Genomic DNA, 26,345 nt, shown 5'->3' on the forward strand with positions numbered 1-26,345 from the left:
GAGCTTTTGTACATTTTGTGCAGAGACTCTCGAGTGTGAAAGTAAATGTAGAGGGTGTGCTGGAACAAGGTGAACTGTACTGGATGGAGAGTAACAACAGTAAAGAGTTGAAGAGTGCACTTTCATGCCTAATATTTATTGCAAACATAATATAATCATTGAGTCAGTCTAGATTATACACTGCACAAACCTGCCAAAAGCTATGATTCAACACCATTTCTCAACAAATGTGACAGTAAATGCACACAGACAGGCCTAATGTGGTTGTTGAGCATTTATGGTGTTATGCATTAATGCACAAGAGAAAATTATTATAAAAAAACCTGAGATTGTATTCCCTCTCTGTACTTGTTATGTAGAATAGGAAGATAAAATCCTGCTGCTTTTGTTGACGTGATTAGAGAGCTAAACAGGCACCGTGCCTTTAAGCAATGTATTTATTTAAATGTTGAAAATCCTTCCATCTGTGCGATCCCAGAGGAACAGTCAGTATAAATAAAGACAAACAGCAGAAAAAAACTCAAGCTTCCTTCATTCAACTGTGTGTCCAGTTATGCACACCTGTTCAGAAGACTTTGTGAAGCCTCTTTTACAGTAAAGCGTTTCTTTGTGTACTGTGAAATTTCACACTTCAACAATTCAAGGAGTGTGTCTCTATTTGAGGTTGGGTTCTGTTCAAATCTTATATTAGCTTTAATGAATGTGAGTTGGGGACATTGCTGCTGCTCTGTTCAGCTGATGGCCTGCCAAAACAAACAGCTGTCATGCCTCAGCTCCTCTGCAGAATCTGAAAGGGAAATTAGCTAACACAATGTGTCCTGCTGTTGCCTTGAAAGTCCCTGCCCTGCTTCTCTGCTCAGCAGCGCTGAGAACAACACTTTAGATGAGAATCTGTGTCCTTGTGACCTTGAATTTGAAGGCTGTTGAATATTTCATCTCCTGTTGAAAGTGCCAATCAGACACGGGTGCCATGGCAGTGATGGTGCCTTTCCAAGTGAGAAAGGGCATCTCTTGTCATTAGACAGGCTGAATGCTGGGTGTATGAAGAAGAGTGATAAAGACATTAAACTTAGTTGTATTCTTTGTAGAGAGTTCTGAAGAATTAAGTTTGTCTTGTTTAACACCATTTACACCAATCTCGTTTTTTTTCTGGGGCACCAAATTCAACTTATGAGCGCTTGTATATTCTGTAGTGAGGCTGAGTGATGAAGAGAAGACATTTTGAGGCAGCGTTACTTTGAATTATTTAGGGTGTCAGTAGACTGAGAAAGGCAGCATGCAATATCAAATAAAAAAACCCTTCCTCAAACCTCACTCACACTATTCAGACACTGAAAAAAGATTGGTAGGGAGGTTTTGATGTGAGAAAATGTGTTTTCTCCATGTGAATAAGTGTGTATGTGAGTATTTTAGAGCAGTTGCGCCTGTGTGTATGCTTAAGTAAATAAAGCATGCATCTGAGTTCAACCTTACCTTTAGCAGGATTGACATAAATCCCTGACTTGTAGAGCATCTCCTCATTTGCCCAGTCCCGGTTCCTTAAAACAGTTTTGACACCAAAAAGAAGAACAATGACTGCGCTGCAGTACACCAGCATTGTCCTGGAGGACCTGCGTCGTAGTCGGACGTACAGGGACCTCATCCCCACTGCCACCAGCAGGCAAAAACCCATGCTGGGGATGTACAGTACTCTTTCTGCTATCACAAACCCAACGTAGAAAAACAGGTTTGTGGCAGGGAGGAAAGGGATAGCTAACAGGCCTAGAGAGAACACCACAACATTTTCAGAGGTAGGCAGGGGAGTCCTGCTCTCATAGTGCTTTTTGGTACCATTTTGCGCACTATTGATGTGAGTGTTTGTGTGGGAGTTGTTAATTTGTTCATGTTCATGATATTGGTAACTGTGTCCATTACTGTTCCCATTCCTGCCATTGGTATAATGATGCGCTTTACCATTGGTTTCCTTTCCCTTGGCTGTCTGCTGCGTCCACAGACTGAACCAAGCCAACAACAGCAATCCAAGGTAAAAGGCTGCTGTATAAAAGTTTCTCCAATCAGCAAGACTCCTGATCAAAGGCAGGGCGTCCATTGACCAATCAAAACTGAGTGTGTCCGGGCAGAGGAACAGCCAAAAGTTGATGGCAGGAAGGTAGAAAAAGGTTAATGTCCTGGTGAGGAGCGAGTTGGAGTCGGCTGCTGGGTTGTCAGAGTTGGAAAAATTGGGGGGCTTGTTGCCCATCCAGTAGAAGCGGCAGGCCAACAGGACGGCTCCCCAGACTGCCAGCAAAAACACACTCAGCAGCAGGTGAACGTTATTTCTCTGAAAGACAAAGAAAACACAGAGACAGGGCTCAAATCCTCAATCCACTGCAAAGGAAAGGAACAACCGTTGGAGAAAATATACTGCACATTTGAGAGCAAACTAGTTTTCTGGGTGATTGTAATATTTATGACTCTGGGTCCTTACAATTACTTTGACTCAGACTGTGGATTGGAAATTAATGAATGGAATGTCTGATCTTAAATCCCTTCAACTTCAACAACACCTCATGAATGAAGTGACCACCATATGGTCATGATGGCACATCTGTATAATGCCATCTGGCACAGAAAGAGTGGTCAATGTTCACTTTAATAAATAAAGAGTTGACGAGCTTTTATATGTATATCAATACCAATACGTTTTGTTTTGGATGCTGTGATGTTTTTAAAAACCCATGACGCAAAAACAAATCAGCTTAGTGACATCTTTTCATTTTTGTTGTTCAGGCTTTACGTGACGACAGAGAAAAAGAAATGGCACACAAACTTGTTTTATTAAAGCCAGAAACATCCACACAAACTCAATTTGTTGATTGTTTATGCAAATAGTGACCCGACATCATAACTTTCTATCAATGCATTCATGCATGTTGTTTTTCCTCTGAGCTCCATCGCCTCCCTAGACATATCAAAACAAACAAGACTACTACATTCATCATATTACAGATTTGATATTAAACACTTTCCCAAATGCTGTCTGGAAATACTTCTGAAATATTTATAGTGTGTTTGGTTGTTTAATACTTTGCTGGCAGGTCACTGAAAAATGACTGGACATATTTCCCCACAAGCGCTTTCCACTATTAAGACCAACTGACATTTTTTTTCTGTTCATGTTGGAAATCCTAAAAAAAATTATAATTATAATAATAATAGCAGAAGCCACTTGTGCCCTGCAGTATTGACTCACTTTCTGAGAAAGACTCTACTTGAACCATGCCTGAAAAACAGATTAGACAAAACATAGATTATCTATACATGAACTATACAGCTGAGGTTTGTTCAATTAGTCTCAGCTGTCTGAATCAAAATCTCCAAGGAGCCATGTGTTTCCCTTTATTCCTCCGATAGTCTTACATATCGTCTCAGATGTAATCCTTTTCATTATTCAAAGTTAATCCCAAACCAACAAAGACTAACCTCCCATTTCCTTCATTTTATTTTATTTAACCAGGACAAGTCTCATTGAGATTAAAAATCACTTTTACAAGAGCGTCCTAGCCAAGACAGACAGCAGCTCAATTACCAGGGTTGCAGACATGAAAACAATTTATCATGTCTTATATTGCAAGTCATCAACATCAGGGATCAAACAGGGGCAATATGAGTCAGTCAAAACATTTACAGCCAGATGTTACTGCCTTTAAGTCATTTAGAATTACTTTAAATGCATCCAGTGAGACCAGCTCCCACAGATTCAGGTAATTTTGCAACTGAATCCAAGCAGAGGGAGCAGCATACTGCACTAACATTCTTTTTCCTGGTTCAGTACAAACTTTAGGGACAGATAGTAGGAATACATCCTGGGAATGAAGACGGTAACATCCTATACTTTTCTTTTATGCTAGTGGATACGTGACCTCTCTTCATCTCCACATGTGGCAGGGCACAAACATGTCTCGTCTGTGATCATAAACTTCAAACCACCACTGCTTTGGGGGTGTACTATTGATTTCCTGGCCTGTCCATTGTCATTTACCGAGGCTTCAGTAACTTCTGGGGACACTTAAATGCAAGGGAAAAACTCTCCTGTCTGCTGATGATCACGTCTAAGGAAAGATGCTGCAGCCACAGGAAATGAGACTGGAAACACAGGAGACATCAATGTAACAACACAGTGAAAATGATCCTTAAATAACTAATTATGATGCTTGCTGTGGTGCTTTGTGTTTGACAGAAATGTGTTGGGTTGTATAAAACTGTACTCCTCATAACATTACAGCATGACTGGAATGATATCTGAACACTTAAGAAGATTCCTACTGTTACGTGCTGAATGAGCAGCTAGCCCACTTGTCTTGCCAAGGCAGAGTATTCAGTAGCTGTATATTGGTATGCAATATTCATGTCAGTTTTTGAAATGTCACAAGCATGAAAAAAAACAACTTGTATAAGGTCAGCTCTGTCAAAACCTTGGGGTAATACCTCTCAACAACCCATAGTGATTCAGTATTTCGTGAGGATATGCCACTGCTGAAGAAGTTACTCAGTTGCTTAGCAACAAAAGGTCATCTTTTCAATCCACATCACCATTTCTCATTAATTTGAGCAACTGCCAAAGGTGTTACGGTCAGGTCCTCTTAGACATCTGGTAGAAAAGGTGGACTGAAGACTGTCACAAAGAAATATATTTTATATAGAATAAAATGCTAGAATTATGAGAAATTGTATTAGATGTTGTTAAATAAGGCAAAATTAAGAATGTAGAGTCAGAGTGATCTTTGCCGACGCCTAATGGATGGACCATTTCAGCAATAATGAATCTAGTTTAGCTGTAAATCCACTGTGACAACAGAGGCTCAACATAAAAACAAAAAACCCCAGCTAGGCAACTGAATGCAAAACAATGGAGTCTACATCAAACAATCACAATTATCTCAATGGTATTAAAAGCAAAAAAGTACTAACATCTGTTGGTATACACAGAAACAAGTTTCAGAAACAGGAACCAAAGTGGGTATTTTTCATGTGGAAATTCAATGTGAAACGGTGCCAGTTCAAGTAAAAGACTAGAAAAGAAAGCACACGCATCATGACGCAAAAACTATGTTCCAGTAAAAAAAAAAAGACATAAATAAGCCACATTTCCTGTTGAACAAACGTTAATATCGTGCAATGTATCATTTTAATTAGCCCTCAGTGACACACAGGAATGCTGATTGTGGGATTACTCACTCAGCCTCATTTAAAACAAACACATGCATTAGTACTAGATGAGTTAGGAGTCTTCTCTACTTAACGTTTTAATCTTTAATCTGACACGGTTTTACAATACAAAGTTCTTAAGTGCTACAATTGTTTGGGAATGTGGACGTCCATTTTAAATTGTGACAAATTTGAAAATGTTACATTGATCTCCCCAAGAATATCAGTGGCATTTAAATCTACTACTCCTTCACACTCATCCTCCTCAAAATCACATAGCAGGTTTCAATGTGCACTTTCAGTTCGTCCTTAAATCACTGGAGTGCAGAAACAGAGGGACTGTAACCACTTTTCAATCTAAGCAGGTGAGCAGAAACTCTACAAAAACTAAAGTGGACTGAAGTGGTCTGTGAGGCCCAGTGGCTGTACTTTGTGCAGACTTTGCCAGAGAGAGGCTTGCTGAGCTGTGTTAATACATCTCAATCACTGCTTCAGGGGGATCCAGCTTGGATTTACTGGGCTCTTCCACAGGCTCTGAAGTCTACTTTTCTTGCCCAAGCATGGGCTTATGAGACACAACCTCAAAGTTAACTTACAGTAGAGCACTTCACAGGAGAGACTGAAAGATAAGCTTCCTTTATTTTTGGAGAGGCCACATTGCCTAAATTTGGGTGTTATATGGATGGAGCACAGTGCCTGGTTCCCAACCAAAGATAGATCTCCTATGAGGTCATAACTGTGGTGTTTACGCATTATTTTAGCAGCATTTTTGATTCTGTAGAGCAGCTTTTTTCTTGTTGTGATAAGACCACCATCCGAAGGGCAACAAGGGACAACAGGGTAGGTTCACAGAGTGTTGAGGATCCTGAACACTGCTGAACTGAGAACAGCTAGAGCCAACCTGTCCTCTGGCATCAGGAAAGCCAAATGACTGTACACCAAAAAGATCATTTCAAAGACAGCATAGACCTATGGAGTCAGTGGCAGTAGATCTAGACCATCACGGACTACACCACAGGCCTTTGACGGCAAGATCTCAATAACCAGGTTCTGTGTTTTGCCTCAGCCAGCGTAAAGAAATCATTTCCTTGCCCACAGACTGCCGGTCTGCACAACATACCTGGTCATGCACTGAAAGAGTGTGCAGAAGAGCTAAACTATCTCCTCATGGACATTTTTAACACCCCCTTGAGTCCTGCTATTGTCCCCACAACCAACTGGCTACATGGTGCAAAGATAACATGCTTTTCCTAAATGTAAGGAAAACTAAGGAGATTGTTATTGAGCCGACACCCAACACGCCCTGCTGACCATCAACAATACTGCTGTGGAGCAGGTGAGCAGCACCAAATTCCTGGGTGTGTATATCGCAGAGGATCTCTCCCGGACTAAAAACACTGCATCACTGGCCAAAAAAGCCCAACAACGTCTCTCCTTTCTCCAGAAGATAAAGAGAGTGAGAGCCCCGAGCCCATCATGTGCTCCTTCTATCGAGGCATCCTGACCAGCTGCATCAGTGTGGTTTGGGAACTGCACTGCTTCCAACCACAAGACCCTTCAACGCATAGTGAACATGACTAGGAAGATTGCTGGTGCCTCACTCCCCTCCCTCCTGGACACTTAAAACACCCATCTAGCCTGCAAAGTAACCAGCATTGTGAGTGACCCCACCCATCCATCACATAGTCTCTTCAGTATCCTGCCATCTGGGAGGAGATACCAGAGCCTCCGAGCCTGCTCCACCAGACTGTGTAACAGCTTTATCCATCAGGCTGTCAGGATACTGAACTCTCTCCCCTCTGCTTCCAAGAAGTCTGTAAGTCTGTAACTTACCCACTCCACTCCCAACATGTCCAGCAGCACCAGTCATAAGAATGTTTTATATAAACATATACACACGCACCTATACTCAGTACCAGCCACTTTGTACAGAATACTACTCTAAAACTGCTGCTAATAACTCATCCTGTGGATGATGTATTACTTGCACATCTTTTCATCACTATCTGCACTTTATTATCATTACAGTTTTTATCTGTGCCTTGTTATTGTCCCCCGACCTCCAGCTTAACTTATAAATATTCAAATTCTTAATACTCTTTTATTTATTTTTATATATACTAAAAATTCAAGTATTTTTAAACCCTTTGTTTTTTTGTTTAGTACTTGTATAAGCCTACACCAGGGTCCGGAGAGAAACGTCATTTGACATAATTGACAATAAAGTTGACTTTGAATCTTATTATCAATATAAACATTCTATAAATTCATGTTCACAATAAACAAAAAGGCATACAAACCAAAAAAAACCCAGCTGGACTGTGTTTGTGTTTGTGTGTGTGTGTGTGTGTGTGTGTGTCCGTGCACTCCTCTGAAGGCCTGAAAGCTCAGTAGTTCTTTCTGCCTCTTTGCTCCTGACGAGAGCCTGGCACCACTCCCACGCATACTCATACCTGGCACTGTGACAAACAGATATGTCATCTTGACTCTTCCCAGACACAGCACACACTCAGACACCACCACCTTAACCACATCCATATGTCGACACTGCGGGCTGAAGCCGTGTTTCATTTACATGCTTGCGCTGTACTTGCACTTTGAGATTTCCTTTTTTTCTGTGCAGGATAAAGTCTTTGGGCAGTACTGAGGACATAAAACAATCCTTTGATTACACCTCAGCACACATTTGTAAACCCACTGCTCCTCCTCTTGGCCTACTTTGCCAACTGCTCTGACTTTCTAAGCAAAACATGTGAAGGGAAAAAATATATCGCCAGTGAGCAAACAGGAAGGCTCTAGAGATGAAGAGTAGGCTCATGGGGGACAACATGAACCTTATGTCTATTATCTCTTGAATAAACAAATGTGTACATCCTTCCTAATATGCCTGTGGTTAAAATGTCTACCATTCAAAAGCATAAGTTCAATTACCAGCCGGGCAACGGCTCCCCTGGTGCTATGGGTGTATTATTCAGGAAAACCAAGGCATTCCAGTTTTGTGTCTTTTGTCTATAATCCAGTTTAGTTCGAAATAAGTGGTTTAGCACAACCCCGTAGGAGGCATGAGGGCAGTGTTTTTTTTCTTTCCTTTTGTGTTTCAGGCGAAATCAGTTCAGAATTGAAACAGTTTAGCCTTTATAAGGCAGGCGTGTGAATAAAATATCCTTGGAGATGAAATGCAAAACAGGCCAATTAGGGAATCTCTGTTTGTGCCTGCCTTTTTTCACTCAACACTTTGATTAGCTTGAATTGACTGAGAAGAAAACTCAATCTAAAAAGTTTTTTTTTCTTCTTTTTAAAAAAAAACATTCGCAAGGGTGTTTTAAAAGAGGTGTTTCGGCAAAATAAAGTGGAAAGAGCTCAGCGAGAAATTTAATTAATTAGTTTGGAGAAAGCCTTGTATTCGCTTGGCATACACAGGCTTTTTTGCATAATTGGCTGACACACACCATACCATTTTTCAAGAGCATTTTAAGAACAATCCATCACACGACACATCTAACTAGCCCATCAAACTGCAACACCGTAGCTGGCTCACACTCCAGCAAGCACCTCAGAGAAAATCACATGAAAGAAGAAGTGGCATGTCTTACCTTTCCCCTCCTCTTCATCATTACTGAGATCAATTGTCTGCAGAGGGCTTTTCATCAAGATCCCGCTTCACATTGATAGACTTGTAATGGAAGTGAAAATGAGCTCAGGTACCAATCAGAGAGTAAAACTGCCTTCAAAGCCTTCAGAGACACACACGCACACACACACACACAAATCTTAAATTTGGTAAGAACAAAGAACCCTTTAAAAAGACTGAATATATCTTTCTAAAGGTTTGACGGATGGATACTCTCCGCTTGTGTCCTTGCTCCTTGAAGGCTGGATCAACTGATCGAGCTTGTGGTTGATGAACCACAAATTCTCCATCTTTCTTTTTCTTCTTCTTATCAGCTGCAGCTGTTGTAATCGCCTCTTCTCAGACGGTAAAATAACCTTTGGGTGTAAAAACCTGATTGTTAGCGGGCAAGACAAGATAAGAGCTCAAAGATGTTGCTTCCTGACAACGCTATGGATTACCAACAGCTGACTGGTGTTTTCAAAATGTGATTAAGTGGAAGTCTGACAATTTACTCTTGAGAATGTTGCACTTTGTTTCTTTGTTTGCCAATTTTATAATAATGTATGCAAAAACTGAAATAGATTTCGGAAAACTGTCTGGCTACATTTTAACACTGGTGGTCGTCTACGTCACTAATAAAACAATAACATTTTCTTGGTTGTATAATTAATTAATTCCCAATTCCTTGTGACAGAAATACAGTTTTCTTGTCGAAAGTTAGATGAGGATCACTCTCATATGTCTATACAGTACATATGTTGCCAGAGCAAATAGCTAGTTAGCTTAGCTTAGCTCACGAAAACAGCAACATGTATCTTTTACACTTCAGTTTTTATACTTATAGAACAACTGACATATGACATGGTAATTAGTACGTTTTAGAGGTGCTGGTAGGTAAATAGGCAATAGTTTATTTTACATGTCCCATCATTTTAAACGTCTTGCAGGTATTTAACAGCTTTTTCTAGATACAAATTATAAGAAAAAACAAAAGAAATAAGTTGGTTTAGTTGGTAAGAATCCACTCATCATATGTTATTTGGATTCATACGTAGATGTTCTTTTTAAATCTTTCTTAATAAAGTAGTTTATTAGCATATTAGTTTTTCAGTTATTTTCTAAAAGTAGCTATTGTGTAACAGTTAATTCTTTGGGGATATCTTTGAAAGGGATATCTAATTGCATAATTGACCCTTTGTGCTTGTAACAGAATTTTTAATAAACAACTTGATATGCTATTATGTAATGTGACACACAACATATCACACTGAATACTGAATATTTCATGTCAGATAAAGAAAGATTACCTACTAAACCAAACTAACACTTTTTTCATTTTTTTCCTCACAATTTGCACCAAATTAGATTACCCTCTTTATAAAATGTCCTAAAAATTAACTGCTAAGTACCTGAAAATTACTCAGGAAATTTCCTGGAAATTACCATAAAATGAAAGGACCTGTGAAATAAAGTGTTACTGGTAAATATTTCCACCATTGGACAAAGCCAGGCTGGCTGTTTCTGCCTGTTTCCAGCGTTTGTGCTAAGCTAAGCTAACTGACTGCTGGCTGTGGCTTTACACTGTTATAGAACACCCAAGAAGACCCAAAGTCTCTTAACACATTTTCAAAGTTGACTGTATGTACTGAGCCTCTAGCAAATCAGACTGTGAATCATCTCAAGGCACGTACAAAAAATGTCATCAATTTTTCATGTTGTTAAGATAAGCTGTGTGGATGCTGTCATCACTTTAGAATAGATAACCTACTGTGTATGTCTGTGTAGCCTCAGAATATGGTTTACCATGTATACTTTACCACGTACTTTAAATCAACTGGACCACTGCTGGATCGCAAGCAACATGGTGTGAAAGGTCATGGAGTCAAACCCCAAAGTGGACCTGCCTCGCACTGCTCATGATCAAAGCTTTTAACCCGTGTGAACCCATCAAAAAACCCACAGACTCAGCTGGTCTGGCTGGCGGACAGACAGAGCATACAGATGGGGGGAGAGGATCTGCGTTAAAGACAGCAAAAGCCTGGAAATAGGCCAGTGATGAGCAGTGAATCCGTCTGAGATTTAAAAAAAAAAAACACATTTATTGACTGTGAAACATTGAAGATAAGAAAACATATAGTTTCAGTGGTGAGGTTAAAACTGCTGAGGTAAAAGGGAGTTTGGAGAAAGTGGGAAAAAGACCGAGATATCAGAGAGAAAAGCTACAGAGAACATACATTACTGTATGTCTGCATTATGTGGTGTCTATCTGAATGTGAAAAGATCAACATTTTCTCACTTAAGTTTTACTGGCTATCTCCAAAGACCTACGATGAAAAAAAAGAGGAAGGAATTTAAATGTCCGTGGTGAAGGAAGATAAATCTGAGCAAGAGAATTTCCGACCAAGATGTCATAAAACATGCCAGCTCATGCTCTCTTGGTTAGCTTTTATTACCCATAATCATTGAACCAACACGGGATCCATTTCTCTCAAAACTTTCACTCAACATTCCAGCTCTTCTCATTCTGTCTCATTTTAACTCAACCTCTTTAAACATACTCCTATTAGATGGCAAAATCATCCTACAAAAGTATTATTTTCATGCTGAAGCCAGATGACCATGGTTTAGGGGTCGGAAAAGGTCTTCTCTTTCCAATTGCCATAATCAGAGAACATTTATTTTGTCATCAGTGGCAATCAGACATGGAAGTCTATAGATCTAAAGGGGCGTAAGAGACACTTCTTGCTCTGTCCAAGCATAAGGGTTGCCTCTAGAGGTTAAAAAAATTTGAACTTTTGTTTGAGAGTGAAGAGAACTGTGTTATAGGTAGGCAGGAGGAAGATGAAGGGAGACCTGAAGGAAGGAACGTATACAGCTAATCAATGGAAAATCCTTACATTTGCCAAGTTCTCAACACGAGTTGATCAAATGTATGGAAAAGGAAAAAAATGTTTCACTACACTTTCCAAATGTAATGACAGTTTGTCCTCTTGCTGTACAACCCATGCAATGATTTGACCCATTGATTGAAAGCAGTAAGAAAAGCCCTGTGCCAGTTTGTCTTTCTGTTATTTTTCAAACATAGGTCACACAGCCACACTGTCATGTATCACAATTTATTAAAATAACTGAATAGTACATAAAATTGAGCAAGTCCGAATTCATCTTCATTAGCACTCAATAAAAAATGCAGCTATATTCTGAAGAGGCAACAAGGTCAGGCAGACCAAACAATAAGAACATAATGACAATGGAAAAACCAAAGTCTACTCAAACTCTTAACATTTCAGAGGAGATATTTATTGAGTGAAACCACAGTAATGGTTTGAAAAATAAACTGACTTCCTGATTTCTGGTCTTTCGTTTCCAATATTTATTTGTACTGCAAGGGCCAACTAGACTGTGTGACCACTACTGCAAATTTGCTGTGACAAGATGCTGATTCAAGCTCTACAGAGGGGGATGAAATTTGGGTTGGAGGTAAGTGCTTTATGCTCTGTGCCGCTCACGGACTCTCAAGGACTTCAATGATAAATAAAAAGGGAATTTACAGTACCAAAAGTGTGGATTTACTGTTCCAGAGAGGAGGCAGGTTGCCAGTTGCATGTTGCCAGTTAGATGCCAGAAACCAGATTTGTCCAGTCCACACGTGGATTCTCGGTCATTACTATGCATTTGGGAGATCAGACTCATTGTACTGCAGGGTTTAGAGAGGCGCTAAGCCTTTTCAGAACATGCATGAAGGAGAGGGACAAAGCCAGGGCTGGGATCCAAGCAAAGCAGATAGACTGTCAGAGGACTGTCAGATGCTGGATGTGCAAAATAGCCTCAGTGTCTTTTTCTTCTCCCATAAACCGCTTTTTGAAAATGGCTATCTGGTGTGGCACGTTATGGTTGACCACCACATCTCACTGAAAGCATGCCATTTTGTTGCTGTTTATACTGGCTGGTGATGCGCACGAGAGGAGCTCAGCAAACATAAAAAGATGACTTGTGGTGTGGGATGATGACGAACAGCAGAAAAAAACATCAACCATAACACTGTCAAGCTGAAAATTCTCTCTCAGCAGATCCAACAAATGATAATGTTTTACTTTTAACCAACAGATGGGAGGATGTGTGACTGAGTTTATATTAAGACTGGGTATGTGTGTTGATGCAGGAAAGGGGAAGGTGAGAAGAAAGATGGAGTAAAAAATGTCCTTGCAGATAAATGAAACAGCTCGATGACAATGTGAGAGTGTGAGAAAATCACTCAACATGCTTTCATTTAAATCTTAATGTAAGCATGCTAATATGCTCAGAATGCAACAGATATTCGGAAGGTATAGTGCTTACTTTGTTCCCCACATTAGTGTAGTGTCTTAACATGCTAACTAATTAGCAGTGAACAGCTGATAGTACAGCTAAGTGAAGCATGATTGTAATTTAATGAGTTTTGGTATTTGGTCATACACCAAACTATTGCATAAATTAAAAAGTTTGATGAAATATTGAGCAGCAAAGATGTATCGCAGCTGAAACGTACATTTGGCTGATCTTTTATGAAGCTCATAAGCGATAAAGAAAATGAATGTGTATTTGTGTTTGTGCAAATTTAAACCATAACATTTCAATTGATTTATTTGCTGGGTTGGATGTGGTGAAGCTGCTCTGTTGTATTTTTGGTTGTGGTTGTTAGGAGTTTATCTAGGTCAAACATACACTGCTGGATTTCTCTGTTACCTCTACATTATGTCCCATGTTTGTGTGTTGCCGTAGCGACCTACGCTGCATGGCTTTGTTGTTTTCACAGCCGTTATTGATTTTATCGTCATTGAATCGTGACGGTTAATGGTGAATCTTAGCCATTTGATTTTGATTTTCTGGAACTTCAGACTCTTTTCACAGTACATGAAATTTATTCCAAGAAGAAAGATGATTTCTAAATCATGTTTTCAATAACTTTAAGCATTATTGGTAGTTTGACGTGACATCTTTTTATCATGAGAGTATAAGAAATGAAAGAGGTTACAAAGATGTGGACAATGGTGCTCATTTTCCTCTGCCAATTCACAGGATATCCAAAAAGAAGAATTAACAGAGAATATCATAAGAGCACTATTTTTTTGTAACAAGTAAGTAATGACACCACAGATTAGACTCATCATCACAAAACTGTTGTACGCATATAAGAGTGAATGAGGGATTGTGGAATTGCTTTAATTTGGAGTTTTCAGCATAGACAGTAAATCAAAGATGGCCACAGAGAGAAAAACACAAAGAGCAGTGTACAGAGAATGACAGACAAAAAAACCAGACAAAAAGATAGAAAAAGTCTGAGATATAAAGCAGAAAAATGAGAAACCTTTAATGTTGTGGGAGTATGCTGGGCATGCCAGACACCTCTGAGCCCCCACATGTCTCCGTGCAAGCTTGGCTTCACAGCAGGGCATGATAGCTCAATTCTGCACCGGTATGCACCGAGATTACCAATGGATCTGAGGATTGAGAGAAGAATTCCCAGACACGCTTGCAATGAGATCATAACGTCTCCTTTTGGTGTAGCACTCAATCTATCTGTGACAGGATGTTTAGATGCAATACATAAACCTTTCACCATCTAATTAATTACATTCATTTAACTCTGTAGAGCGTTTTCACAGGCAATCTGGGTAAAATATTATGTTCGAGGCAAAACAAATTGGTATGAATAATATAACAACAACCTTTAGTTAAATGATTTGACATACTCTAGGTTGAGTAGACATACGGGTGATGGCAAAAGCAAGTCTTGACCACACAGCAACACAGCGAGTCTTTATACTGCTACATTTCCATTTACAAATCCTATTGTGGAGGATGATTCTTTCCACTATTTGCATCCATGTTTACAACCGGTGGATTGTCCCATGTGGCTTCGCTTTACCACTGCGATAATCATTCCAATGTGTCGCAATAGAGAAGTTAGAATTGGGTGTGGGCCAGAGTCCATTTAGTCCACATGGTCGACTGAATGTTTAAGGACAAAAACTGCAACTCAGCAGCTAAACAAGAAAGAATGGAAAACTATTAGTATGTGTTTTAAGAGCAGAAATGAGGGAAAAACAGCTGAAGAGCAGCGCTCAGTCTTTCACGGCTGTACAAGCCCACCCGACAATCTGCATCTGCTTAATCACTGATGTTATTGAAATTCAGTACACCACAAGAAAGCTCCCTAGCTGCTCATTTATCACTTTGTTTAAACGGTCGCTTTGATAGTTATGAAACAGCATATAGTACGTGAGGGTAACAGTATACCTGAAGTGACACTCTGAGTAAGACTGAGAAATAGGATGAATAGAAAGGACATGCGAACAAAGAAGGAGTGAGTGGAAGAGGTTTATATAGTCGTTTGGCTCTGTGTCCAAGGAGACCAATTTGTTCTGGGGTTTACTCTTCAAAATTCACAATGTCTTCTTTGTGTTCTTCTCATGGATTCATTATTATAGAATCATGTCCTGATTTACTGCGTAATATAGCAGCTAGAAAAAGCATACAATAGCCCATCCTACACCAATCATTCATATGAGTTTTTATACAAGACTTTACTTTATACTTTTATTTGATATTATGTAATCATACACATAGCCTGCACTGTGATTCCACAATGATCAAATCTTATGTGACTGTGCTTCCACAGGTCTCTTGAACCTGCCAGATCTCAACTGGTCCCAAGAAGATGGACAGACCCCTGTTGTTTATTAACAGTGTGATGGCTACTTTTGTTTTGGCTATTGGTGGAAGTATTGCACATCATCCTCACGCAAAGAGTATAGGTTTCCTGGCCATTTTTTTTTACATGATGGAGTTTATTTCACCTCTCTGGAAAATTATCTATTTTTAAAAACTATCGCCCTGTGCCGGAAACACAAAATCCAGTAGGGTGACGCTGGATTTGTATTTTTCATCAAAGTTTTGGCAGAAAAAAAAGATGTTTGATGGGTTTTCTTTTTATTTCTTTTCATTTTATTTTTTACCTACATAAGGTAGCCATCACACTTGTTAGTTCTGTCACAGCTCTTCCTCTCCCATGTTCTCCAAACCCTTTGCTTTACGACAGTCCACCTGATGGACTTCCTCAGTTGTTTTTCCCCAATGGTGACTGTAGCCAGGCATTTGTGGGGTCAGCCAAAAGTTCTGTTTTCCTGTTCCTGTTTTTGTGCAAATAAATATTTTTTATTTAACTCTGGTGTGCCTGCCTCTGATTTATTGCAGCGTTACACACAGAAGAACACACAGTATATGTGAAAGAATGTGAGCGTTTTTTTGCTCAACATACGTCAAAGTAAAGACCTTTACCCTACATTGCATTAGGTTTTATACAGTGCTGTCAAAGAAAACATATATTACATAACAAAACAAATGCATTTCTCATACACTCCTGGAGCAGCTGACAACAGGCAATGCTGAAAACAGAAGCTGTGTTTCTCTAAGAGCTTTTGAACTTAAACACCACACTGAGTGACAGTTTAGGCCAATAAGTGTGAAGGGTAGTATAAAGGTGAGGGGACTAGCAGATGAGGATAAATAAGAGAAGCCAATTATATTTTCATCTTATTCAATCAGTATTGACTTGTCCATCTCCAAGTGTAACTTCTTACTTTCTTGACAAAACAATTGCACTTTTCACTGACATTACAATTTGTGGCATTTTCTACTCAGTACTTCTTTCATCAGTTGTTCATTTACAAATTACTACAGAAATATACTCCAATATTAAGACAAAGCATCAAAGTACAATTTATCCTTATATTTTAACAATTAAGATTGAAATATATATCAATTATTATTATTCAAAAACTGGTCCTCACAAAGATAGACTCCCTCACACACAGACTGACGCATACCCTAACACACAAGTCTAAAACTCAAATTGGTCTTCTCGGTCTGTGTGTGTGTGTGTGTGTGTGTATGAGAGAGAGAGACAGAGTACACAAACATACATAAACTTGCCTCTATCAATAGGTGTATAGGCCACACACAGGGAGAGAGATGACACAATGGTAGTGCAAAGACCATGCAACATATAAAGGCATTGTCAGTATCATTTGTAAAACCACTGCAAAATGACAAAACTACAAACAGCTAGGAGAATGAGCTGGCTGTACTTCTCGTTTTGTAGGCAATATCTTTTTTTTTCCAGAATGAATGCTCAAACAGATACTGAAATGTATATACTTAAATTTTTCACTACACTATTTCCTCAAAACTGTATTATTCTCAAGGTAGAGAGCTTCTGCAACAAAGCCCGCTTTTAATATTCATAAAGAGTAAGCAGCTCTCAAGTGCAGTGTGATACACCACACCACTTCAACTGCAGGGTATCTCTGAGATTATAGAGAATGAATGATCAACACCATTACTGAAGAAACACAGAAACAAACATGAGCAATGTCCAATATACTGAAGGTTTCACATGTGATGAAAGAGGAACCTCCATGTCTGATTGATCCCCCGTGTTTAATAGAAAACTATAACAGTCTATCCCTAGTCAGTGTAATCCTAAAATAGAGCATACAGTGGATGATGTTTCATGGGGAACGACAGACCATCTGACAAAAGCACTTCAGACACTCTGCCTCCTGAAAATGTCTACAGCAGGCTCTCTTTCCCCCGCTCTCTCTTTCTCTCCCTCTCTCTCTTTGTCCATTTGCTGCTCCATCCATTAGTGTCTCTGCCCTCCTCTTCAACACATTTTTGCTCCATCTCTTTCGCACATGCTCTGTTTCTCTTCACTTCTCTCCCTCTGTGCTGGGAGCGCCCACAGTGATGATAAGACCTCTGCTGGAAAATGCAGTGGTCCTTTGTAGCAGCATGCACACAGGGAATTTCTGCTGGGCCTCAGCGCTCCATCAGACCTTTAACCTATACAGGTAATGAGTGTTATTGGACCACTCTGCCTTTCAGTGTACTTTGTGAATGTTTTAGGATGAGATGATGTGATGCTGCAGAGAATTTCCACATAGTCCATCATTTGTTTCCCTTTTCTTTGTTTGTTTAAAATGGCGTTCATCCCATCCTCTTATCCATCAGGACGTTTTTTGGCAGCAGTCTATAATTTCTGTTTAGATTTGGATTCCTAAAAGCTATATTTACCATCTTACTGTAGCTGTTCCAGTTTTCATATTTACCGTGTTGTTGAGTTTTACAGTATATGAGACACAAAGGACATTTCTTAGAGGATAATGTAAGGTCATTACTTCACAACACTAAAAACAAACTGACTTTTTGAACAACTGCGTTTTGGGCTTTTGAATCACTACTTTTCATAGGCAGAACAGAAAAATGTAGATTCATTCAGAAATTATATGGTGTGTTCACATAAAGCCTAACAACAGTCTCATGCTAGTCTTTTTATACTGGTATAGTTGCTGGAAGTCTCAAGTATTGCAGTTCTGGCTGACTGGTTTTACATGCTAGTTTATTTGCTGAGACCATAAAAATGGAACCATAAATAGGAGCTATGGTCAGCAACTGAAACAAAGGCCCAAACTGTATTTTGCTTGTGTTGAAGCTCTAAATTACAGTTTACTATACTTTTAGATTTAAAACATCAGTTGACCTTACTATGTGCTGGAAGAAGAGGACCACTTTTTATTCAGGACCATCCAATGACAGAAAAGTAAAAAAAAAAAAAAGAAAAGCTTTGGAGCGTGTCTCAGTTCATTAAAATGAGAGGATGTTATTACTGTGAGTGGTTTATTTGCTGTAATACTTCTGGATGAATCAATTATTCCTTGTGAAAGCTTAATGATTTAGGTCAAATAGAAAAATCAGCAAATCTATACATGTCTCCATTAAGGACACTGGTGCTGTTGGACATTCCTTTCCAGGAGTGAGGTCTTACACAACACGCCACTATTGGTTTTCATACACGCTGGCTATAAAAAGACCAGGGGGGTAAGCATTAATTCTTGTCAAGACGCGAGGCAAGAGACAATGTGAAATATTACAAGCCTCACACTGCCTTTCACTTTTACATTCTTTTCTCTCCGTTTCCATCTTCACACAGTAGGCAAAGTCAGGGTCACAGTGTTGGCTGTCGCTGGCACCATGCCTGTCAGGTTCACTTACGCCTGATGAACGGCATGGCTGAAGCAAACCCAGCTCAAGTCACTTTCTATCACTGTGGTTGCGCTTGCCTCAACTTCCCCCAAAGCTGTGACATTCAAAGGTCGAAAGACCTGTTCAATCAGCTGCGTATGGAATGTCTTCTCTATTACCCTGCTGTGTGATATTCAAATAACCATTCATATCCAATTTCAAACCATATTTCAAGCTACCTAAGCACCTGCACGTATGAGCTTTTTGTTTTTCTATTGTGTTTTTCCACTATGCGCTGACCATCTCCCTATCCAGACTGGAGGCGCTGGTGTGTATCCCCATGTGAGAGGCAGGTGGGTGAGGGCAGAGGGCTCTAGCTGAGCCCGCCAGGCCCAATCCATCACATAACGACAGAGCCATTAGAGCATGAAGGAGCATCTGTGGAGCCCCAGGTAAGAACGTACGAGCTGGGATGTGTTTCCTTTTACCTCCTCCACAGCAAGGGTACGTATTGGTGTCATATTTTGTATGCAAGGTCTATAGCTCATCCACACACACACCTTGGCATGTAAAAAATACATGGCATGCATTCCCACTCCCCATCCATATCTGACATCCCCAGGGTCAGGTCTCACCGGCCTCACTAGCTCCACGACACCTGAGCTCACAGCCCAGGTAGAGTCTGTCACCAGCCAGACGCACAACATACAAACACACAGCGGGAGCAGTGACCTTGCACTAATGGCTGAAGTGTGAACAGAAAATGGGAGTGTGTGAAAAGATAAAGTGTGTAAGCTTGACATTCACTAAGGGCCAGCTGGGTCTTGTCCCAGATTTTGAAATCATTTTCTAGCGGCTGCGTCGTCAGATGTTGGACATGAACAAAAGCAATCACAAAGGAGCATCTCGCGTTTCTCTTAAGATGTACAGTATATGAGCCCTCGAGATGTACTGATGGTGTACGGCATTGAGCATTGACATGACATCACCAACATAATTCCTCTTTATCCATTTTACACCTTCAAAGCATCAGATGTCTGTATTGTGTTTTCAGAGGGTTGTTCTCATCATGGCCAAGTTAGAAGTGTCAGCCCCTTAGGGATTCTGGCTCATACTTTACCTGTATGGTAACTATCAGCATTGACTCACCAGTGTGATAAAAAACCTCACTGACACTTTCCCTCTCTGGCTAAAAATGTGGACAGGGAGTGTACTATTATATGGGCCAACAAAAGAACAATAGGCTTTCATGACTAAATAAATACGAAGCCGCACATCAAAAGAAAAGGAGTCAAATTTGAAGTGAAGATGTTTACATAGAATTACAGGGCCAAATAGGTCGGGTTTTTCCCGTCAGTGGAGTTTGAGTTTAGGCCAATTTAACTGGAGCTTGTGTTTAGGCCAATTTCACTGTCTTACAATTGTCCAGACATTTCTTTTATTGGTCAGCTAACGAGAAGAGCAAACAAAGTCCTGAAGAAAGACAAATTATTACATTATGCTATGGAATAAACACCGTGAGATCATATTAAAAAAGCATTCCTTCCTCAATTAAATTAGGAGCTCTAATTGTGTTTCAGTATCTCTTATTGAAAATGAGGCCATTAACTGAACCCTCGTAAAAAGCACTTTTTTCCACATAAAATGTGGTCACACCACACACACTCACCATTGCCAACTATGCTACATTTGAATGCTATAAACTCATTGAGCCTGGGAGTAGCTCAACACATGGCCATAAATAGTTTAATCAAACACAAAGGCAATGGGAGAATATCACAACTGTAAAGGTCAGCTTGAATAAACAATTTAATGGCAGGTTTTGTTTTGGTTTTTTTCCACATTTGAAGAAAGCACATGTCTCGAAAAGATCTAATTAGAAAACACTATAAGCTGTAGACTCACACTGGCACCAGTTATCATCACTGCAAGTGCTGCTAGGTTTCACACCAAATTTACTGTGGGAGGGAGGAAAAGGAAGAGGATAGTGGTTGTAGAAAGTTTTATAGGAGATTATAATACAGACATAATTTATAAGAAAAGGAGTATTGTTTATGTTCATAAGGAAGCTGATGGGTGACTTTGGAGTTGAACGTTCTGCTTAATAAGTTCACTGAAGCCTTCTGCAGAGTTTGAATTGCTGAGGATGCTGAGAGCTTTGACTCCAGCATCACATTTAACCCTGACCTGCTTATTCAGTTACATTCTCACATTCTTACAGCCAGAGTTCTCGTTAACACGGAGAGAAGAAGCTGGAATATTATTCTCATAGCACTGCATAATGTGGCACACGTTTCATATTCACGTAATCTCTTGTAGGAGAGTTGGCAAGTGTTTGTCTAATCTCTTTAAGATTTTGCATTGCCCAGGGACATTTAAATCTGATGAATGGAGGAAATGGATCCATGTAAGCTCTGAAGCTGACACAACACAGACAAAAGCCTGCAAGAAGAGATGCTTGTACAGCACAATAAACAATTATAGTCTATTTAAATCAACAAATATGTTCTGACCTAATTTAAAAACATGCTTTAATGTCTCTCTTTCCACAATAATTACTTGTATTTTACTGTTAGCATTATTTACCAGTTTGATTTGTACACATAGCTAATTTTAGTGCTTTATTCTCCTGTTCCAAGATTTCTTATGCAAATTTCAAGTGATTCATCATAAAACCAATAAATCAAGATTATACCCGTGCATTACGTCTTCCCTCTCATTTGTATGCAGAGAGTGTGCAGTTAAAGTCTTGATGAAATGAGTTATGAACTCGTAGGCCTACGTGGAATTACAGTGAAACTCCCGCTCTCAATTGCCGACAACCTTCAAACCACATACAGAAGCCGTAATGACACAATGGGAGATTTGCAGCAGATATAAAACTCTTATGTAATTGACGGAGAGCCACAATCAGATAAGCAGACCCATTTCACCGTAAATGTCAAATGACTTCAGCTGAGTGGAGAGCTCTGTAATAAAACGTGGTGCCGGTCCATTGTTGCCTGTCAGTCACGCTACAAGCCAGACTCTTTAGTCTGTCTGAAAAATGGGGTTTTATGACCTCAAACAAGGAAAAAGCTAGGACACAGTGACAGGTCCTTTTTTCATCCTTTTATGCCTCGTTTCCCTCTTATCACAGAACATTAATTCTACAATGCGGCTTTTCCATTCATACATTTCGGTTCGGGAAGTTAGCGGCTACATTTTCAGCACTTGATAGATCTCAAACCCCAAGATGAGAAGGGGAACTGCATTTATTTTCAGTGTGATCATTTTCAGCTCTGTATACAATTCAATGTTCACGCGGGCGGTTGAAGGCTCAACTTGCCCTGAGGAATATCTCCCTTTGCTTATCATCAGTCAAAGTGACTGCCTTTCTCCACAGAGACAGAGAAATAAATGCTGCGGCAATGGACTGTTTGTTGCATGGAAATGACGAAGAGGATAACAGATCGGGTCACAATACTCATACACAATACATATGAATCGGCTCTATGATCACAGACCAGCAAGCAGACGAGTCTCATAAGAAAGAAACGTCTGACGTTAATGTGATTGAAGGGATAATGGCAGCTCTCTGTCAGTGCTTCCTTTTATGTTGTCTCGGTTGCGACTAAATGACATGGTACCATAATGACAATTGTCAGTCTAAAGCTGCACATCAGGAAAGTAAAGCCATACATTGCAACCTCACTTCCAGAAAAAACAGGCCGTTTTATAGTCCTCTCCCAACAGAATGAAAAATAGTTAGTTGGTTCCAAAAGTGCCTGACAACCTACGCAGTTCCTTTTTTGTCTCCACGATGCAAAGTAACCCACTGTGAGCGAGCAGAACCTCACTTTCCCTCTGTGCTGCAAAAAATAACTTTCTCTTTTCCTAATCTATTGAATGTGTTGATTTGTTCAATGTGTCCTTATATATATATATGGCCTCTTCACTTAAACGTGTTTAACATGAAATTGACGGAGAAAAAAGAAAAACTTGTGATTTAAGTTTAAAATATTACAATAATAGCCTAGATGGGTGAGGTATGCAAAATAAAAGGTTTCACCAACACCGTCAGTCTCACGAATGACTTCTAACTCATGAAATCTTTTGCGTAGTTAATCGTAGTTAAAAACACCCATGGTACTGCTTTAACTAGAACTGCCTTAAGAATGTCTGATGATACCTGCTGTTATGATCACCACAGTATTGCAATAAAAGCATTTTACGCAAAAACTGCAAACAATCAGGGTAAAAACCATGAGGAACACAGCACTGTGGAATTCAGAAGCTACATCTGCCCCTGGAGACGCTTGCCAAGTCTGTTAACCACGATGGCAGACCATGAAAGAAATCTATAGGGCTTGAAGTACAACTATCTGCCAGTCATTTTTTTCCAAAGACAATTGGACCAGCAGGGTTTGTGGAATTTCAATCAAAAAAGTTGAAAAACTGTCAGCTCTGAAGCATCATCTCCTTTGGTCCTTTTGGCCCTGTTTCCTTACTGTTCTAGCCATGCCTGACAAGCCATTAGACGGCCTGTCTGCCTGCAGCGATGGATGGGCCTTACTCCAGAGGGCACAGGGAGTCAGATAAGACTAAAATCATGAGAGGGCAGTGCAGAGAAGAAGACAGCAGAGGCTCTCACTCTTCACTTCCACACTACGCTGAGCACTAAGAGGGACGGATTATATTTGCTCTTCAATTAAACCATTTCCTCTCTTTGTTTCCATCTCTGCATGTGTCTCTCTCAGTTTTTGCCTCTCTGCTTGCTGACTCTCTGTGACGCATAACATCTCTTAAAGTGCTGTTCTTTGCTGGGGTGTGCCAGATAGCCACACTCTCATTGGCTGCTCTGGAGCCCTTTTGTCACATTTATGCACCCGTCCTGTTAAATTTGTCATGATGTGCAGAGAGTCGTGGATGTTACATTGACTAGACAGCGAACAGTAAATACTTCTGACAGAAGTTGTTAGGGAAAAAGCTACTAAATGGACGGCTGCTTTGAAAACGCCAAGAAAATATAAAACGGCCATAATTTTTTGTTATCTCATCTATTTCTTTTGAAAAAAGTTTTCATTTTCTCTCTGTTGCCATACACACACATGTAAAGTACACACAAAAGGAGGAAAAGCTCAGAGACGCATGCACAGAATAACTTGTTCCAATGATAAGGCCGAACATGTGGCACACACTTTTTATCATTATGTTTCTAAATCCATTATCCATCTTAGGATAATAAACATTAATGGGTAAACAAGCAATTAGCTGTTAATTCTCACATTGGGATTAGTTTAATTGACTTCTTATTGGCTGAATTGGTCCTTAACTCAGATGTTTGTTACAAATGCTGATCAGAGAGGAAAAAACTGTGCGTGCGACTGCTTAATGTGGAGCCACATGAAGGAATAGATTTGGAATCAACAGGCAGCATTTTTATCTATGAGTCAGGTCCCACAACTAAAAAGCAATCTATAAAGCAGGCTGGTTTGTTGTGGGATAGCATATGAGGAGACACAGCATTTCTGTATCCAACGTTGTGACACACCGAGTCAGTTTAGTCCTGAAGCTGAAAGGGTTTAAAGAATAACAAGACTGAGTCAAAACCTAGTTTATGGCTGGAATGTGTTTGAAACGCTGGAGGGCTTTGAATTTGAAATGATGGATACAGGAAGTGGCGAAACTCTGCCTTCGTCACTCAGTCAATGACTCACTCATTCAGTCGGTCAGGGACAGACATTGTTGCGGTTCTGCCAACAATGATTTATCATTACCATAATGATACTCATCATCTTTGTCAACTATATCCATCCCTGATTACCCATGAATATACATAGGTATGTGTGTGTCTTGCACTCATGCAGAGAGAAGGAATTGTTTTGGTTTCCCAACATGTGTTTCCTTGTTTTTTAATGGAAAACACAACAATCTAACCTGACTGATACAGCTGTACGTACACTGGGAAATGCTTTCCAAATTATATCGTGATGAAAAGCAAACAAAACATATTTTTCACACACATGGACACGCATCTATATATATCAATACTGTCTGCCAGACTTTTGAGAGTCAGGTAGCCAGTGCAGAAAATCAGGTAATGCAATTAAACAGAACCATGGGGTGAGAACAAACTGTTTACCTTATAGAAGAGCGTGATGACCTGCCGCAGTTTAAGCTTGTGGAAAACACAGATGTCGTACAGTGCCGATACAGCCAGGACGGTCACTCCAAGCTCCTTCCACAGCATGCTGCAAGCAGCGCAGCCCAGGCTACCCACGAGCCATGCCACGAGTTGCCAGGGCCCGGCGTGGCCCCGCAGCTTACAGTGACGTATGTAGCACAGCAGGGACAGCAAGAAGAATAGGGCGGCTCCTTCATCCGCCCGGCCCACGACACCCGCCACTGCCTCAGTGTGGATTGGGTGAGAAGCGAAGAGCAGTCCGGCCAACAGACTCCACAGGCCTCCTCCAAGCAGCAGGCGAGCCAGCAAGGTAAACAGGCCTGTCACAGCCCCGTGGAAGGCCACGTTAACCAAGTGGTAACCCCAGGGCTCCAGCCCACCCACAACATGGTTGAGGCGGAAGGAGAGGGTGCAGAGGGGCCTGTAAGACTTATGGCTGCCACTGTGTGTGAGTAAGGTGCCCCAGAAGTCATCATAGAAGATATTTGTCCAGGGGGTTTCTGAAAGCAGGTCCTGATTGGTCTTGATTGCACGGCTGTAGAGAGAACAAAAAAAGAAAGGAAAAAAAAAGGTTAGAAAAGGACTTCTCGGTACAAAGAAATGATGAATATAGTACAGATGGACAGATTAAATTGATATCTGATGCAGCACTGAACGCTGACATTTTTGTCAATTCAATTAACGTCACACTGCTTCACTGCCTGACCACGTTACCGCCCTGACACATTCAATAAAAGTGCTATGTCTGAAAAGTGTGTATTTCTACTGGCAATGCACTGCAGAGTTTCTGAGGAGGATGCACAGCTATTCATACCAGCGGAGACTAAGCAGAAAATATAGGTTGCTACGAAATTAAACTTTGCATTTGCTTTCTGCACAGAGAGACAGAGTGGTCATGTGGCATTCACACACACAAAATCAGAGGGTGAGCTTCAAGTTCTAGGCAGCTTTGCCACCACAGCCACAGCTCTTACAGCTGTGCACTTGGGGATTAGGCAAGAGCGCCACACCCTTAACCACAAACAAATACAGGCATGCAGTAGGGGAACGCCATGTTGGCAAAATGCAGCTTATAGAGAAAGCAACCTGTGGTGACATCGACATGGCAGCTCTAAGTTTGTCTGCCACATACAGAGGATGAAGCCTTTGAAAAGCAGCAATGGTGCAAAACAGACAGACAGATATGCACATTTTAAGAGCAATTCTAAACAAAAGTTAAAACCAAATGGGTACTTTTATCCTCTCTTGGCAGGCATGCCTGCTAAGTTATGGGTTAGCCTGTCTGTCCCTCTGTCAGGGATGAACCTGCGTGAC

General features: G+C 40.3%; 1 protein-coding gene across 1 annotated transcript in view; it reads right to left on the reverse strand.

The window, feature by feature from the left end:
- The window catches only part of tmtc2b (transmembrane O-mannosyltransferase targeting cadherins 2b), a 91,412-nt gene that overhangs the window by 27,374 nt on the left and 37,693 nt on the right, over positions 1-26,345 (reverse strand). The window contains exons 2-3 of the mRNA XM_062421238.1: positions 24,990-25,566; positions 1,474-2,320 (exon numbers count right to left, since the gene is read on the reverse strand). Of these exons, the coding sequence (XP_062277222.1) occupies positions 1,474-2,320; positions 24,990-25,566 (1,424 nt within the window). The remainder of the gene's footprint in view (positions 1-1,473; positions 2,321-24,989; positions 25,567-26,345) is intronic.

The sequence above is a fragment of the Scomber scombrus genome, chromosome 6 (assembly GCF_963691925.1).
Source record: "Scomber scombrus chromosome 6, fScoSco1.1, whole genome shotgun sequence".
Lineage (NCBI taxonomy): Eukaryota > Metazoa > Chordata > Actinopteri > Scombriformes > Scombridae > Scomber > Scomber scombrus.